This window comes from Sinocyclocheilus rhinocerous, unplaced genomic scaffold (genome assembly GCF_001515625.1).
Source record: "Sinocyclocheilus rhinocerous isolate Xijiao unplaced genomic scaffold, SAMN03320098_v1.1 scaffold226, whole genome shotgun sequence".
Classification (NCBI taxonomy): Eukaryota; Metazoa; Chordata; class Actinopteri; order Cypriniformes; family Cyprinidae; genus Sinocyclocheilus; species Sinocyclocheilus rhinocerous.
The window spans coordinates 307,590-326,322 of NW_015631726.1; the positions used below are offsets into that span (position 1 = coordinate 307,590).

Consider the following 18,733-nt stretch of genomic DNA (forward strand, 5'->3'; position numbering starts at 1 on the left):
ATTGCTGATGTGTTAAGAATTGTATTTTGCGTTTTAAGCGTCCTGTTTGATGAAGAGATTAATTGGGTGAAATATGGAGCAAATGAGATTCCAGATTTCATAGTGAAACTCTAAAGTATGGTGTGATTATGGTATGAATTCATATTTACTGTATGTATGTAGAGTTGGAGTTTCGAAATGTTGGACTGAATGAGTCTTACAGTTTTAGTGGCTCATTATAATGTAACTGAAGGAGTTTTGTACTCTCAATCAAACCTCAACTGAAATGCCTTTCCTTTCATGGTATTCACTCAAGGACCGTATGAGCATATAGTTTTAACAGTATGTCTGAACATAAGTTTTTAGATTGAAAGCAAACTTTTGTGTCTTGCTCATATAGGAGACCCTTTTCTTGAAAATTGTAATCATCACTGCGAGCATTGACACTTTGTAGCATTGGAACATTTACAAACATATTATTTAATTTATGTAATTATGCTTTTTCTTTTATTTACGATTCATTTGTCACAAAGGACTGTGATACATATATACATACATGCATATATATATATTATTATATATATATTATCATCATTATTATAGGACCTGTTTTCATTATTTATTTGTATTATTGCTGCATAAATAGCAATTCTTTATACATTGTAACTCAGTTTGAAAATTAAAAAATGCTTATATTTGAATTTCTAATGTTAAATCCTCATGACCTCAGTAAGCACGTCTTGCACCATTTCTGTTGAGATTATCATGAAAAATGACAGGATATTTTACATTCTAACGAAATTGTGAATTTATCAGAAGAAATTTTGTCTTTTTTTATGTCCCAATGTTCAGATGTAAACTCGACTTTGACTTGTACTGCTTTGACCAAACATTTCATTCGATATGTCTTTGTATGCCGTTTTCACTTTTCACTTATTTTATTTATCTATCTACTAATTAATTTAATAAATTTCTGAATGTTTTGGTTGGAAAATATAGTAATAATAATGTGTGGAATCAGACAAAACATTCTCTTTTGATAAAAATTGGATTCTACAACTAGTAAAAATGCATATAAATGACTATAGAAGAGAATAACAACCTACAAGCCAGTATGAGGATAAACAGAAATTGAAAATGCCAAGCCATGAGACTGTTGTAAGACCAAAGACAAGTCTATGCAGAACTAAAAATCTACCACATAATCTCTCATTATTTGTTTTTCTCCATGTTTTGTATTGTATATGGTACATTGGTGCTCTGTTTTAATGATATACAATTAAAAGGGATGTTAACAGTCCTCCTGTTGAGACATAATTTCCATTGTTAACAGTTGTTTATTTTCCCAATAAAATGAATTATGACAAAGAAACGTTTTTTTACTTTACCTTTTAAGTCAATGTTTGAAAGTGGTAAAATCCAATACATTACATGATTTTACTTGTGTTAAAAAAGTGCAGAAATGATACTGTATACATTCTTCATAACCTAAAAGAAACTTGGATTATCTATTTAAAAAAAAAAACAGATAGAAGAGAATAACAACCTACAAGCCAGTATGAGGATAAACAGAAATTGAAAATGCCAAGCCATGAGACTGTTGTAAGACCAAAGACAAGTCTATGCAGAACTAAAAATCTACCACATAATCTAATTATTTGTTTTTCTCCATGTTTTGTATTGTATATGGTACATTGGTGCTCTGTTTTAATGATATACAATTAAAGGGATGTTAACAGTCCTCCTGTTGAGACATAATTTCCATTGTTAACAGTTGTTTATTTTCCCAATAAAATGAATTATGACAAAGAAACGTTTTTTTACTTTACCTTTTAAGTCAATGTTTGAAAGTGGTAAAATCCAATACATTACATGATTTTACTTGTGTTAAAAAAGTGCAGAAATGATACTGTATACATTCTTCATAACCTAAAAGAAACTTGGATTATCTATTTAAAAAAAAAAACAGTTTTTGTTTTAGCTTTGCTGACAATAAAAAATATTATCAATATTTTTGTTATTTGTAATTTTAATATATATTATATAACAATCAACATATTTCACCATAGTTTGACTTTGAACGTCACTAGGGTGGTATCATTAAATCTGGCCAATCAGAATGAGAGCTGATCTAGCGCGCTGGTCTCCACCTAAGTTTTTGTTTTAGCTTTGCTGACAATAAAAAATATTGTTATCAATATTTTTGTTATTTATAATTTTAATATATATTATATAACAATCAACATATTTCACCATAGTTTGACTTTGAACGTCACTAGGGTGGTATCATTAAATCTGGCCAATCAGAATGAGAGCTGATCTAGCGCGCTGGTCTCCACCTAGGACTTTTAATTTGAAAGGTGGAGTATGTGGCGCTTTTAGTGTTTAGTGTTTTCACTAAACACTAAAAATGTAATTCTAGTAAGCTGTATTGATATAATCAATATGCTATGAATAAAATAAATATAATTAAATCATCCCGTTTGTGAGGTTTAATTGATGTGTTTTTAGACCACCTCCTGTCACATGATGCGGGTCGCGAATGACTTCACGCTCTGTCATGGCTGCGCGAGACATAAACATGCCAGTGGTTCAGTAATTCAGAGCATTAAACTAGTGTGATGATTAAAGCAGCCGCCATAACCAATCATTTTGCCTTGAGGTCCGCCATATGAAATCGGCTGGTCGGTGTTTAGTGCGGCAGGTGAAGTGATAGCTGTGTTGTAGATCACAGGAAGGATGACTGAAGCCGTGCTGGAGCATCACGGCGGCTCACAGAGTTCCTGTAGGACAGGCTCCAAATCCTGGCAGTACAGGTAAGTTACTTCACACAAACAGCTCCTTTACAAACAAACAGTGTTTACTTATGAGCCATGTTAACTGTTCAATATCAAATAGCAAATGCTACGTGTCTAATACGAGGAGAGCTTGCACAATATTCCATTTCCGGAGTAAACTGGACTTGAACACATGCCACTCTGATCTTATTCCTGTCATCATGTCCTTCCAACCCGTATGATTTTCTTTCTTCCATGCATCACAAAATGAAATGTTAGGCAGAATGACAGCCTCAGTCTCCTTTCACTTTCATTATATATACATAAACACGACTGACCACACGACTGATGTATATGACAAGGAGAGCTTGCACAATATTCCATTTCCGGAGTAAACTGGACTTGAACACATGCCACTCTGATCTTATCCCTGTCATCATGTCCTTCCAACCCGTATGATTTTCTTTCTTCCATGCATCACAAAATGAAATGTTAGGCAGAATGACAGCCTCAGTCTCCTTTCACTTTCATTATATATACATAAACACGACTGACCACACGACTGATGTATATGCATATATCCCAGCGTCCTGTGAATGGTCTTTGTTCATATTATACAATTTAGGGTTGATTTGGTGATGTATTCTTTTAGGTAATGGTATGAAAGTCTTGCACACACTAGTTGTTTTACAGCATGATGTTTTCTTTTTTAAGTGATCTGATGGAAAAGGTGGATGGGTATTTGATGAAGTACACCAATCTTGTGACAGGATGGCAGTATCGGTGAGTCTGAAGTATCTATTTAATATGAACGGGCCCAAATGAAATCTGTGCTGATTTGGGGGGGAATCGTTAGAATTCTGCAGGTAAAATGCAATAGTTAAAATATTTAATGAACTCCTAAACTGTTATGTTTCAATTATAGATATTTTGTGCTCAACAATGAGGCAGGGCTGCTGGAATATTTTGTGAATGAGCAGTCAAGAAATCAGAAGCCCAGGGGTTCGCTGCCATTAGCCGGAGCAGTGATTTCCCCCAGCGATGAGGATTCACACACCTTCACTGTCAATGCCATCAGCGGAGAGCAATACAAACTTAGAGGTTGTCACATGATCTCTTTCAACCTTTCTTTTTTGCTAGATGGTTTCACTTCTGCTCTCTTAATCATACCGCAAGTTTTTTGTTTTTTTTTAATAAAAATGCAGCTTATACGAACATGTTTCACTTGTCTGATCTGAGCTAATATTATCCAAATATTATAATTTATATTTATTACCTGTTTGTGTAACTTCAGCCTCAGATGCAAAGGAGCGACAGCACTGGGTCAGCCGACTGCAGATCTGTGCGCAGCACCACACAGAGGCGATGGGCAAAGTGAGACTTGCATCCAGACACCTGTAATACAGTTAACATCACCGTACTGCTCAGTGATTTAAGTTACAGGAACAGACAGACAATCTGTTAAATTACAATGCCCCGAAAATAGTTATTTCAGAGTTTAAAATTCTGTCATCATTTTTTCACCATCATATCATTCATAACTGATACATTTTACCAGTTTTCTTTCGAGAACCAATGCCATTTGGCATTGATGACATCAAGTCTGATATTTTACTAGTTTTTGCCATGATGATAAGCAAAGAAACTGTAATGGTGTTAAAAAACAAGCTTGTATGATGTGACTTTGCACTGCATATTTGACTTTACTGTATGTGACTGGATGAGATGCACTTATATTTTGGGTCTGTTTCTCAAAACATCAGAAGACTTTGATTATAGCCCACAAATTATAATGCCTACATTTATTTGCCCTTCTTGGAGCTTTGCTGTCATAATCATCACCAGCTTTCTAGCATTTTTTTTTTTTAATCTCTGCTTTAGTGTTCCTTGAAAATACAGATTTGGAGCGAAATGATGATAAAATTGTAATTTCTGGGTGATCAAATTCTTTCAGCAATTATCCATAATCCCACAGACAAACCCACCGCTCCAGACTCGCAGTCTCTCCATGGCGTCTCAGGGCAGTGGCAGCTCTCCAGGATCTCAACACAGGATCAACCAGAACTCAAACGCCCTGTTGGGCCTGTCCCAAATGCAGCGTGGCTCATCTCTTTACTCCAGCAGGAAGTCGCTGCTGCCTGATCACTTGCTGGAGGCCAGAGAGGTGAGACTGAATGATGCTTTTAGAGGCCCAATTGCATATCTCTTTGTAACTTCATAAGTATGTGATCTAAATTTTGAGGTGTAGGATGTTCATTAACCATTAAATGCTCCTTCTTCAGATGATGAGCCAGGTTCAGGGCCAGCACAGAGACCTGATCCAGAGTATTGAGGGTCTGCCCTCCTCCCAGGGTCCCTCTCCCTTGGACCAAGACTTGCTGCTGCTGAAAGCTACTTCTTTGGCCACCATGACCTGCCTTAGCGACTGCCTGCATATCCTGCAGCTCCAACAAGTGGCTCGGCAGAAAGTTCCTCTCAGTGGTGAGTTTTTTTTAATCTGTGTTGATCCTTGTTGTTTTCTTCATTATGTTAAATGTAACAGTAGATATGTTTACATCTCTTCATTTTATGTCACTTGTGCATTACATGTGTACATGCCCAGTGTATAATGGATAATAGAAAAACAAAAAAATATATATTTTTTTTAAATGTTTAAAAAAATGTGAAATGAGGTACGTGATGCTAGATGTCTGGCTCCACTAATATTAGACCTGACTTTTTACTTTATGCTTTGTCTCATGCTACTGCAGTGCTTAGATGTTAAGTGAATGCATTTCTCTTCCAGTAAAAGACAGTAAGAGGGTTATTTATAAGCACAGCTTCCATCACAGAAATTATTGATTGGTGCTGCTCCTATGTGTCATACAGCATGAGTCTCTTTTTGTATCCCTCTCTGCTTTTCTTGACAAGATTTTAGCAGGAAATTAGCAGCATTTTGTTAACTTTTTTTTTTTTTTAGAGTGGCCATATCCTATATATCCTATCCTGTATTTATATATTTAAACATTAAAGGGATAGTTCACCCATAAATGAAAATTCTATCATCATTTACTCACCTTCATGTCGTTCCAAACCTGTATGAGTTGCTTTCTTATGTTGAACACAAAAGAAGATATTTTGAAGATTGCTGGTAATCAAACAGTTGGTGGTTGCCATTGACTTCCATAGTAGGAAAAAAAAAATACTATGGAAGTCAATGGCGACCACCAACTGTTTGATTACCAGCCATCTTCAAAATATCTTCTTCTTCATTTTTGGGTTCTATTGGCTGCCAAAATGCAATCCAAAGATTAATAATGTAGAGTCTTTTAGAGAACCACACATGCTCTCTTTCTGCAAATCCGCTATCAGACAGTTATTGAATACCTTAAATCACATATACACTGCGACTCACTGATCCTTATGTGTAATCCAGGTCAGTGCAATACGATCAAAATACACAATGCCACAAGCCCTTCTGCTCACGTCACAGTGTCTGGGTGCACCAAGATAACCAATAGCTGAACAGAAAAATGGTAGTTAATTTTCCATTTGATATTATAGAAAAACCACAAGCGTTTGTGGTCTCAAATCTAATAATCTCAGGTCATGTTTGTGCCTGTAGAATTTGACCTAGGGCCCTGCTCAGGGAGTGGAATATTGTTTTATAATTAATGAGGAACTGTATCCACCACTGATAGACTTCTGCAGGTAACCAGAGCTCTGCTGGCGTCACTCAAGCGCGGCGGTTGACAGACTTACCAAATTGTGTTACTATACCGTCGTCAATTCTCAGATGAAGTTGTTTCCTGTCAGATTTGCATGTTTGGGGATTCTTCTGGCCCAAAAACCCTTGGAGTTTTGCAAAACTGAAGCCTTCTAGCTGTCAAGCGACTTTAATGCTACCCAGTCATGAAGCATACATATTTTATTACTCTCTGACTAGAAAGAAACAAGATGTAAACATCCCACAGTTCCAGGATCACCTGCATTTCTACTGTAAAAAGTAGTGAGCCACCTTGTGAACTTTCTGAACTTCCTAATAACTGGAACAAAACAAAAACCACCAGATTAGTCTTTGTGCCAATAAGCAAACAAGTCAACAATGGGCAGGGCTCCATGCAGACGGTGAGACCCTGGGCTCAGGTTTCCACTCAGAGCTCTGTGTCAGTTGTCAGAGCGCTAAACACCCAGAAATCCTGTGGCGTTAGAGGCTGCTGTTGGCTTGTGGGCATCGTGCTGGTGGGCCGGTGATATGAGCACCTCTGAGCCAGGTTTTGTGTGCCCTGTAGGCCCTGCACTCGAGTGGCTGGAGCCAAAACTTCCAGACATCCTGAAGAATGGAGGGACGCTACCCAGCATCACCAAAGATGATGGCAAAACAGAGGGAACCATTCTGGAACCTTTAGAAATGGAGTCCTGTGATATCGCTGGAGTAAGATTACCTTTATCTAAACTTTTTCTTATCATTCTTGCTAACTGTGGTATTATTTTACAAATGTGTTTGAATGATTTGCAAACAAATCTGAGTTTGAAGAATCTTTAAAAGTCCTTATTGAATGATTATGCATGATTTGAAAAGTCATTGGTCAAAAAGTGTGGGACTTGATCACTAAAGTGGTTGTCCAAATAAAGTGTGGAAAATTGATTTCTGAGGATCTGAGCTTGTCTTAGATTTGGCATTTTTAATTATATTTATAATGACTAAATGTCTTTAAAAAGTATTTAAATACTCAAGTCTCCCTTAAGTACTGTATGTATCAGTATTGATAAAATATCAAATCACGTGGCATCTGCAAACAAATGATGCTTTTCTCAGAACTAACAGCACTGGTGATTTTTGTGGTTACGGTATATTCTAAACATCTGGTTTAGTAGCCTAGTAGTGTAATCATCGGTCCAGGTTTTGTGTGCCCTGTAGGCCCTGCACTTGAGTGGCTGGAGCCAAAACTTCCAGACATCCTGAAGAATGGAGGGACGCTACCCAGCATCACCAAAGATGATGGCAAAACAGAGGGAACCATTCTGGAACCTTTAGAAATGGAGTCCTGTGATATCGCTGGAGTAAGATTACCTTTATCTAAACTTTTTCTTATCATTCTTGCTAACTGTGGTATTATTTTACAAATGTGTTTGAATGATTTGCAAACAAATCTGAGTTTGAAGAATCTTTAAAAGTCCTTATTGAATGATTATGCATGATTTGAAAAGTCATTGGTCAAAAAGTGTGGGACTTGATCACTAAAGTGGTTGTCCAAATAAAGTGTGGAAAATTGATTTCTGAGGATCTGAGCTTGTCTTAGATTTGGCATTTTTAATTATATTTATAATGACTAAATGTCTTTAAAAAGTATTTAAATACTCAAGTCTCCCTTAAGTACTGTATGTATCAGTATTGATAAAATATCAAATCACGTGGCATCTGCAAACAAATGATGCTTTTCTCAGAACTAACAGCACTGGTGATTTTTGTGGTTACGGTATATTCTAAACATCTGGTTTAGTAGCCTAGTAGTGTAATCATCGGTGTAGTTCAACGCCTTAAAGCTTGTCTGCCATTGGTCAGGCCACAAAATTTTTTTCGCCCTGGTCTTACGCCATTGGTTGAGCCGGTGCTGTTACAGTAGTAGCAGGCTGGTCAGGATGCTTAAGCAAACATCAGAGTTTTTATAGCACCACAGAGACTTTACACTTGTCTTGACACTTTTTCATGGAGATCAATGTGCAAAAGTGACACAAAAGACTTTTACTTTGTTACCCAAAAATTCTATAAAAAAAAAATTCTGTTAATTTGAAAATTCAAGTAATCAAGCAATCCTGAAAAGTTTCCACAAAAATATTACGCAGCACAACTTTTTCAACATTAAGGATAATAAGAAGAAATGCTTCTTGAGCAGCAAATCAGCATATCATGGAGATCAATGTGCAGAAGTGACACAAAAGACTTTTACTTTGTTACCCAAAAATTCTATTTAAAAAAAAATTCTGTTAATTTGAAAATTCAAGTAATCAAGCAATCCTGAAAAGTTTCCACAAAAATATCACGCAGCACAACTTTTTTCAACATTAAGGATAATAAGAAGAAATGCTTCTTGAGCAGCAAATCAGCATATTAGAATGATTTCTGAAGGATCATGTGACACTGAAGACTGGAGTAATGACTGCTGAAAATTCAGGTTTGCCATCACAGGAAAAAAATCATAATGAATTAATTACATTTATTCATTATGAATATTTCAGAATATATTTTTACATTTTGAAATATATTGAAATACAAAACAGTGATTTTAAATTGTAATAATAGTTATCAATATCACTGTTTTTACTGTATTTTCTGATCAGATAAATGCAGCCTTGGTGAGCAATAGAGATTTTTTTTTTTAATTTACAAAAATCTTACATACTCCAAACTTTTGAGTGGTATTAGTGTTTTAACATCGAATTACACGCTCCAGCTTTAACCATTTTCCAAAAAGCGTGTGAGTGCTTTGTCTTCATTTTGAATAGATCTATTTTTAATCATTTTAATACCTGCTTTAGTGAAATATTTGGCTTAAAAAGTGTGCTATATTTGTTTAAAAAAAATAAAAATGGTTTAATATTTAGTTATAAGATTGAATGACATTCATGCATTTTGACTGTCTGAAGTATCTGAATATGTTTTGGGGCCTGTACACAGCAACACAGTCATTGACAGATGTATTCATAACAAATGCCGGTGATAATTACTGACAACTGACATTATTGTTTTGGAAAAGACTGAGACTGAATCTCAAGAGTGCTCCTTTGCTTCAGTTACCTTCACGTAAACAAACACCTGTCCTGAGCCTTCCTGAAAATCAGACTGTAGACAGGGCTCCCTATTGACCTAAGTAAACTTGTCTGCGGTGTTAAATGTTTACTATGCTGTAGGTTTTTTTCCCCTGAATATTCTTGAATAATATTTTGCTTCACATGACTGTATCATTCATCATTTTAGGCAGCATAACAGATAGATTTACATTTCAAAAACAATCATATACATTCAAATATATAAATATTCTACATTATGTAAAGCTGTTTTTGGCAGGTGTCATTAGTGGTGTTTGCTGAGGCTGTTACTGTTACTCATACTTAGGGTTTGAGTTTTAAACAAACAAAAACAATGATGCCTCATTTTGTGCAGCCTCTTGAAATAGGTGTGCTGTTACTTAAGTGATCATATTTATGAATGTCATGGTAAAATAGGAAAGAGATCAGAGACTTACACTGAAGGAAAGATTCAAGCCATATTTAGGATACGAATATCATAGAGAATAGGTTCATGGAACACTTAGTGTAGTAATACCTTAGGATTATAAAATGATCATTTCCAGGCCTGGAACAGCTATAGAGGTCATTAAAATTTTTAATTATATACGTTGTCTACATTGAATAGTTTTTTTTTTCAACTCTAAAAAGTTTAATCAGCTCTTAGCCTTTAAATAGCCTTTACTATATTTTCTGATTTAATTTTTATTTTATTTAACATTTTAGTGATTTTATGTGCTTTGATAAGTTTTATTAGATTACATTTCTACACAGCTTTCATTTATTTTTATTTCAGTTCAAGTAATTTTAGTACGTCAAAACATTTTTTTATTTTTTATTTTTTTAGTTGCCAACCATTCTTTATTACTGTATCATCTAATATTTGTATTTTATTTTAGTTTTATGTCTATTAACGAAAATTATTTTTAATATTTTAAATATTCTCAGTTCAATAAAATACTGTTTTTTAAATATTTCTCTATTGGCTTTTTTATTAGATAATTAAGCCTCTACCTCTATAAAATGTAAAACAAACTAAAAAAGGTAGCCTGTAATTACTGAAAAGTTATGGAAAGGTCTTTGGTCACAAGGTGTAGAAACTCTGTAGAGACTTTGAGGGCTCTGAAAAAAAAGGCTAGTTCTGTCCTTGTGATTATAGTGTTTTACTGGTTAAGTAGGATGTGATCCTGAAGTTTGGTTTGGGTTTCAGGAGCAGGAGGAGATTGATGCCACACAGGAGGTAGATGATTCAGCTCTGGCCGAGGAGGAGGAGCTGGGTGCTGTCGAAGAGGAGCGCAGCGTCATTCTGCACCTCCTCTCTCAGCTCAAACTGGGCATGGACCTAACCAGGGTATATCAGCTCCATCTCATTAATGGCTCTCATTTCATCTTGTGTCTTTCTCAAACCTCAGATAAAGTTTTTAATCATACCACTTTGAATGAAATCTGTTATACACTAAAAAACTCAAATAGGTTTTACTCAGAAATTGCTGCTACATTTCATGCATAATTACCAAGAAATGGCAAGTAACGCATTGAATAGGAAATTTTAAAGTAGAAATACTGAAATAGTGTTATCTTGTAAAAAAATACTCCAATAATCTTTGTTTTGATTATGCTTTCATCAAAATATTTTTTTAAAGTGTACGATTTATTCATGATGAAATAATGCAGTGTTTTAAATGGGCGTATAGGTGGTCCTGCCTACCTTCATTCTGGAGAAGCGCTCCTTGTTGGAAATGTATGCAGACTTCATGTCCCATCCAGACCTTTTCGTGGCCATCACCGATGGCTCCAGCCCGATGGACCGTATGGTCCGATTTGTGGAGTATTACCTCACTTCCTTCCACGAAGGTCGCAAAGGTGTAATTGCCAAGAAGCCTTACAACCCCATCATTGGAGAGACCTTCCACTGCTCTTGGAAAGTACCCAAAGCGACAACGCCTCCGTCAGCAGACCCAAAAGAAGGGACGTCGTGCGCATCAGACTGCTACAATGTCCGCTTTGTGGCTGAGCAGGTTTCCCATCATCCACCTGTGTCAGGCTTCTATGCAGAATGCCAGGAGAGACAGATGTGTGTCAACACCCACGTGTGGACCAAGAGCAAGTTCATGGGGATGTCCATTGGTGTCTCTATGATTGGAGAAGGTGGGTTTCGCCTGCCTTGCACGCATTTTTGCATGTCCATTGTTGATTATTAGAAATGTTCATTCCTGTGCTCGCAGGTAATCTACACCTATTGGAGCACGGTGAGGAATACACCTTCAGTCTGCCTTCTGCTTACGCCCGCTCTATCCTCACTGTGCCCTGGGTGGAACTGGGAGGAAAGGTCAATGTCAACTGTGCCAAGACAGGCTACTCTGCAGTCATCACCTTCCAGACAAAGCCTTTCTATGGGGGCAAGCTGCACAGGTCAGGATCACATTACATGACTCCATTTTCCATCTCTGTGAGACGGTATAGTGTTTTCAATGTAAATGTATACAGCAGCCCTGAAGAACTGTTAATTAGTATACACTACCATTAAAAGGATGCATCAAATTAATCAAAAGTGACTGTAAAGAGTAAATACATTTGTTTCCACAATAATATTAAGCAGCACAACTATTTTCAACACTGATAATAATATTATTTTCTTAAGCACCAAATCAGCACATTAGAATGATTTCTGAAGGCTCATGTGACACTGAAGATTGGAGTAATGGCTGCTAACAATTCGGCTTTGACATCACAAGAATAAATTACATTTTGAAATATATTCAAATTGGAAATATTTTAAATTGTCACAATATTTCACAATATTACTTATTTTTTTACTGTATTTTTAATTAATTTAAATAATAAATAATTATTTTAAATAATAAATAAATGCAGCCTTGGTGAGCATAAGAGACTCCTTCATAAGAGACAACTGCCTTTTTTTTGGTGCTTTGCCTTAAAGACTTCAGTGTGAGTTTGCTGTGGGGTCCAGTATAGTTTGCACTGCTCCGTTACATTGGTTCACAAAACAATCTAGCAAAGATCAGACTGAAATAGTCAGGGATTCTATACAAATGAAAGGGGACAAGTGCAACTGGCTGAAAAAGTATCTAGATGCCAGCTTTAGTATCAGTATGGTCTTTTTGGAGTGTTGAGGAGTTCTAAGTGACAGGATCACTTGAATATCCAAAACAAAACAAATGTTGAACAGGGACTTATGGAAAAATAAACGGGGTGGGGTGAATTTTCATTTTATGTTGACTTCTAAAGATGAAGTTAATTTGGGTTCTTTATGATATGAGCACTTTTATTCAGAAAGCTGAGCCAGTGGACTGTAACAAAAACCTGTGCTTTGTTCCTCAGAGTGAACGCAGAGGTCAAACACAACCCCACCAACTCCGTGGTGTGCCGTGTGCAGGGCGAGTGGAATGGCGTGCTGGAGTTTACCTACACCAGCGGGGAGACACGTGTTGTAGACATTACCAAACTCCCCGTCACCACAAAAAGAGTACGGCCCAATGAGCTGCAAGGACCCTACGAGTCTAGGTAACACCAGCCAATCAGTTTACTGTTATATTCAAGCCACACGATTGAACCATACAGTGCCAACAGTGTTAATGTCGATAAGATGGCACATGTCTTTTAAATGAGCCAATAAGGAATAGTTAAAAAAAATTATATTGTGAAGGTCTGAGAAAGTAAGTTATATGTGTTTGGAACAAAATGAGGGTCAGGATATGATATATTTTTTTGGAGGAACTATAAGTGAAAATCATAATTTCTCCATAACTGTCCTGTTGTCTGTGGATTCAGAAGCATTTACTGAGAACGTGTTGATGTGGTGCGAAGGCTCCGTCTTTAATCCGTGACTCTTCTCCCTGCAGGCGACTGTGGCAGCATGTGACGGAGTCTCTCAAGGAAAGAGATATGGATAAAGCCACGGAACACAAGCGCTTCCTGGAAGAAAGGCAGAGGAAGGAGGAAAGGCATCGCGCAGAGACACAGACAGCATGGAGGACCAAATACTTTGAGCGCAAAGTAAGAACACATCTGCAGCTTATTTTTAAAATCATATGCTAATTTGCATATATTGAAAATAGTATATTATAAAAGAAAAGTTACTGAAGATATTTTGGATGTATTGTTGTTTAACTCTTGTTAAGGATTACTTGGAAAAACTACAAACAGTGGAAAACAGGCAATGTTATTATAAATAAAATAAATTTTTGTCCGTGAAATGTGACAGATTCTTGTACTTTTCAACACATCCCACTCTTGGCTACATTTGAAGTTTCATGGCACAGTTTGTCTCAATTAATGCCCTGTTTCACTTGGAAATGGGTAAGAAACAACACTGTGTTGAGTGTCAAAGTGAAGCTTGAATGGAGTGCTGCAGGAAGGAGTCCTAAAACTCAGAAATAAGCACTTCTGGTTCCATCGTCCTGAAGTCAGTGGGTTTTTTAAAGGTTTTTTTTGGCCTGAAATAAGGTCTGAGGTTGATGCAAGCTTGAGATATTTTCACAATTTATTCAACAACATAAAATACATCAGTGTTTCTTTTTAAGTTATTGTGTGTCTTGAAAAAGGGGTCTACAGAGGTTGTCAGGAACATTAAATGTCACCACGCTCATCAGAACTCATCTACTCTTGTCTTTTAAATGAGCCAACTTAACAGCAAAACAAGTGATTTAAAGGAATAGTTAAAAAAAATTATATTGTGAAGGTCTGAGAAAGTAAGTTATATGTGTTTGGAACAAAATGAGGGTCAGGATATGATATATTTTTTTGGAGGAACTATAAGTGAAAATCATAATTTCTCCATAACTGTCCTGTTGTCTGTGGATTCAGAAGCATTTACTGAGAACGTGTTGATGTGGTGCGAAGGCTCCGTCTTTAATCCGTGACTCTTCTCCCTGCAGGCGACTGTGGCAGCATGTGACGGAGTCTCTCAAGGAAAGAGATATGGATAAAGCCACGGAACACAAGCGCTTCCTGGAAGAAAGGCAGAGGAAGGAGGAAAGGCATCGCGCAGAGACACAGACAGCATGGAGGACCAAATACTTTGAGCGCAAAGTAAGAACACATCTGCAGCTTATTTTTAAAATCATATGCTAATTTGCATATATTGAAAATAGTATATTATAAAAGAAAAGTTACTGAAGATATTTTGGATGTATTGTTGTTTAACTCTTGTTAAGGATTACTTGGAAAAACTACAAACAGTGGAAAACAGGCAATGTTATTATAAATAAAATAAATTTTTGTCCGTGAAATGTGACAGATTCTTGTACTTTTCAACACATCCCACTCTTGGCTACATTTGAAGTTTCATGGCACAGTTTGTCTCAATTAATGCCCTGTTTCACTTGGAAATGGGTAAGAAACAACACTGTGTTGAGTGTCAAAGTGAAGCTTGAATGGAGTGCTGCAGGAAGGAGTCCTAAAACTCAGAAATAAGCACTTCTGGTTCCATCGTCCTGAAGTCAGTGGGTTTTTTAAAGGTTTTTTTTGGCCTGAAATAAGGTCTGAGGTTGATGCAAGCTTGAGATATTTTCACAATTTATTCAACAACATAAAATACATCAGTGTTTCTTTTTAAGTTATTGTGTGTCTTGAAAAAGGGGTCTACAGAGGTTGTCAGGAACATTAAATGTCACCACGCTCATCAGAACTCATCTACTCTCTCCGCTTTTACAGCCTCAATGTGTTTGTAATCACGCTCTTGCAAAATATTCGAATTCAAATTTTCCAACTAGTAGATTTTAAATGAAGATTGAAAGAGTCGTCGGAAGCTTAGTGGCGGTGACGTTAAAGTCACGTGACCGTGGTGTGTTTGTTTAAAGCCTACCTTTAGCTTTTTACTTCTGCCAATTATATTTAGGCTTCAAAACAGTTGTGTAAATTTACGAAGACTATCTTGCCATACAACACAATGAGAAGCTAATCTTCTGCAGTAATTCAAAAGCATACATGTATGTAAAAACCCTATTGGGTTTTTATCGGGTGAATTATGGTAATGCTAACTTCTGGTTTGGCCCTCTTTTTTTTTTTTTGTCTTTTTCTAGGGTGAAGGCTGGGTGTATTACCAACCACTGTGGAAAACGGCGGCCCATAGCTCTTCCCCAGTGTCCACTCCACAAAACCCATGACCTCTGACCTTTTAAGACCTGAGTCCAGGCATTGTACAGCCTCCTGCTGCAGTAAACCTCTGCTCCGGTGTTCCCTCTCTCACAGATGAAGACATACACTCTCCTTTGTATGATTCTGATATGATTGTATGACTCTGATGTTCATATTTTGCATCCTTCGGTGGTAAGAATTTTGTAGAACTACACAGTGAATGATTTCTTCAATCCGCACACAGATATTGTTTGTTAATGTTGCCTTAACGAGTGTCGTATGTAACGAGGGCTGAGTACAGTGTGCCGGTTCTTAACGTGGGATTGTGTTTGAGGTGAACTTCTTAATCTAACCATACTGTGGTGTACTGTATTTGACCACGTTACGGTCAAAGTCGTTATCATGATTTAGATGATATCAAATGAAATGCAGGATTAGGGGAGCTCGTTCAGGAAGGTGGAGTTGAAAAGGACAGGCGTCTAGTTGCGTTGATAACTGGCAAGATGTGAGTTGTTATTGCTTAGCCAGATGCAGCTGGAGTGTTGATGAGAAAGAAACCGTTGGCTTGGCTTTCGTATGATGCTGTCTTTTTCTCGTTCTCGCTCTGGTAAATAAAGCTTGCAGGCGCTATACACAAAATCTGGGCCGGATGGAAGTGTTCAGGTTCAGGCCTGCTCTTCTGTTTCTGGTTGATGTTCAGTGAACAATTATGTTGGCTTAAAGGGATAGTTCACCCCCCCAAAAAATTCTGTGATCATTTACTCACCCTCATGTCATTTAAAATCTGTAGGACTTTCTTTCTTCTGTGGAACACAGATTTTTTTAACTGTTTTTTTTTTTTTTCATACAGTGAAAGTCAATGGGGTGGGTCCAAAGGTTATAATGACATAAGGGTGAATAAATGTAACCAAATTGTCATTTTAGGAGAACTATCCCTTTAATGCTTACGTTGAGCACTTTAACTGTTTAGACCTAGAAAAGAGCCAGCCTTATAATATTCTCTATATGCATAATAATATGTGTAAATACAACCCGATTAGACAGTATTATTGGAGATACAGTAAGCTCTGTCAAAAGTTCTGGCGGACACCAATCTGATCTGTCAAAGTAATGCAGTTTAATTTTATGATTTCGGACTGCTACGTTCCACTTCGATTCTACCTCGATTGACATTGATAACATTGTTTTTTTTGAAGGGATAATTACCCAAAAATACAAAATTTGACTCACCCTTATGTTTACTCACCCTTATGTTGTTCTTTGTAGTCCATATGACTTGTGCGCTACATTAAAAGTCATCTTGTCAGATTTCAGTCTTAAATGTCATTTAGATGCCTGTCAGACTAGATTTCAGTCTAGCGGAGGAAAAAAAAACTTCTTAAACCAGTTGGTCTTAGATGGTTTCTCAGCTTGGTCAGCCAAAACACCAGCCTGGTTTTTAAGGGGACTTCGGCACTTTTCAGCTGCTCAGATTGGAAGACCAGCGAAGGCCACCAAACTAGGTTTGACTGTTTTTTTTTTTTTTTCAGCAGGGCATTAAAACTATCATATGGTTTCCGAAGACTTTGTTGTATACAAGTTTTATAGAGCACTTTTATGGTGTTTTATGGAGTTCTGAGGTATAAGTCACAATTCACTTTTCTTGCAAAAGAGCAGCTTGGACATTCTGCCTGACATCTCCTTTTGTATTTCACAGAAAATAAGAAAATAATATGAGCTTTGGAATGACATGAGGGTGAGTAAATGATGCCAGAATTTTCATTTTTGAGCAAACTCCTTTAGGCGCAATCAAGATGTGTTGATAGCACCTATTCCTTGCTAAAGGTTCAGGTTTTTAGTTAGCTGGTCATGTTAGTAATAGATTTTTTGGTAAAAGGTTTAACCACATCAAATTTAAGGTTTCAAAGTTCTTCCAAGATTTTGTGTTTAAATGCTTCATTGTTCAATTTGCCAGCGGGGAACAGTTGGAGTGACGGTGCTGGCTGAAGTGTTGCATCTCTCATATAATCTCTGCTTTAGCCCTGGCATTGGTTGCGCTGAGAAACTTGTGGTGCCTTATTTGTGTTAGTCTTCCTCCCGTTCCGCCTCACAGCCGTCCGCTTTCTCATTAAAACAGAGCAAGACTGAAGCCACAGCCTTTGTACATATCTCCTTTCATTTTCCTGTCAGCAAAAATCCAGAATTCCCACGAAGCGTTTGGTACATCAGCTGTGCTCTCCACTCAAATCATAAACTGCACTGATGTTTTAAATACACTCCCTGTAGCCTCAGAAAATATGATTGAAAAAATAAAATTAATATATTGGAGGATTTCAACTGTTAGTGAACTTTCTGTCTGTGTGGTTTCAAGAAATGTTGCAAATATTTCACTAACTGGTATATAAAAGAAGCTCCGTGGGTTCCATTTTGCTAATTCTTTTAGAATTATGCATGTGGCATTATGATCTAATATTCATTAAAATATGGAATGTTTTGTACTTGATTTGTCACATTGACAGACCATTTAAAATAACCTAGGAAATTCAAAACTAAGGAACCCATTCTCTGCCTTAGAGTAAAAAACATAATAAAGGTAATTGCGACTTTATTTCTCACAATTGTGACTTTATTTGGTTTAATTGTATTTCACATAGTGTGGCTTAATATCGCACATTTGCAACTTTACGTTGTGACCATATATTTCACAGTGTCACTTTATCACAGTTGTGATTTTATACTTTACAATGCAACTTGATTTCTTGCGATTGCAACTTCATATCTCAAAGTTGGACTCAGCCTTATTTTAAATGTTAACCTTTCTCACAATTACCAGTTTTATATTTTATTCTGAGGCAGAAACAGGTTTCTATACAAAACAGTGATTAGAAATAATACCGTTTTCCTTATATACTACCATTCAGATGTTTGGGGTCAGTAAGGGTTTTTAGTAAGAAGTTACTTTATACTTTCATTCAGCAAGGAAACATTAAATTGATCAAAAGTGACAAGTACAGACTGTTCGTTTGTTACTTTTGCTATTTCAATTCCTCAAAGAATCATAAAAAAGTATAAAAGTGTCCACAAAAAATATTAAGCAGCACAACTTTTCAACACTGACATTAATAAGAAAT

The 18,733-nt window shown here is 36.6% G+C and overlaps 1 protein-coding gene and 1 long non-coding RNA gene across 4 annotated transcripts; one reads left to right on the forward strand and one right to left on the reverse strand.

Annotated features, from left to right (window-relative positions):
* Nucleotides 1-570: 570 nt before the first annotated feature.
* LOC107741916 (uncharacterized) lies at nt 571-18,598 on the reverse strand. The gene is made up of 3 exons (XR_001640252.1): nt 18,588-18,598; nt 8,695-8,703; nt 571-925 (listed from the first exon to the last, which is right to left on the reverse strand). It is a non-coding gene; the product is annotated as an uncharacterized LOC107741916 (long non-coding RNA).
* LOC107741915 (oxysterol-binding protein-related protein 11-like) lies at nt 2,509-16,392 on the forward strand. Of its 3 annotated transcripts, none has more exons than XM_016554721.1 (13): nt 2,509-2,795; nt 3,471-3,539; nt 3,682-3,857; nt 4,051-4,130; nt 4,711-4,920; nt 5,039-5,237; nt 7,028-7,170; nt 10,735-10,875; nt 11,219-11,672; nt 11,750-11,936; nt 12,867-13,049; nt 13,388-13,541; nt 15,569-16,392. In XM_016554721.1, the coding sequence occupies exons 1-13, from the start codon at nt 2,719-2,721 to the stop codon at nt 15,650-15,652; spliced, it is 2,157 nt and encodes a 718-aa protein (XP_016410207.1). In that variant the 5' UTR covers nt 2,509-2,718; the 3' UTR covers nt 15,653-16,392. The 3 variants fall into 3 exon arrangements, with proteins under 3 accessions (XP_016410207.1, XP_016410206.1, XP_016410208.1); XM_016554720.1 differs by lacking the exon at nt 7,028-7,170 and adding an exon at nt 7,657-7,799; XM_016554722.1 differs by having other exon boundaries at nt 4,732-4,920.
* Nucleotides 18,599-18,733: the final 135 nt, after the last annotated feature.

Coding starts and splice junctions, on each gene's coding strand:
- LOC107741915 (XM_016554721.1), top strand. CDS start 2,719: ATGACTGAAGCCGTGCTGGAGCATCACGGCGGCTCACAGAGTTCCTGT. Junction 4,131..4,710: donor ACACAGAGGCGATGGGCAAA/GTGAGACTTGCA, acceptor AAATTCTTTCAG/CAATTATCCATAATCCCACA. Junction 11,937..12,866: donor TATGGGGGCAAGCTGCACAG/GTCAGGATCACA, acceptor TTTGTTCCTCAG/AGTGAACGCAGAGGTCAAAC.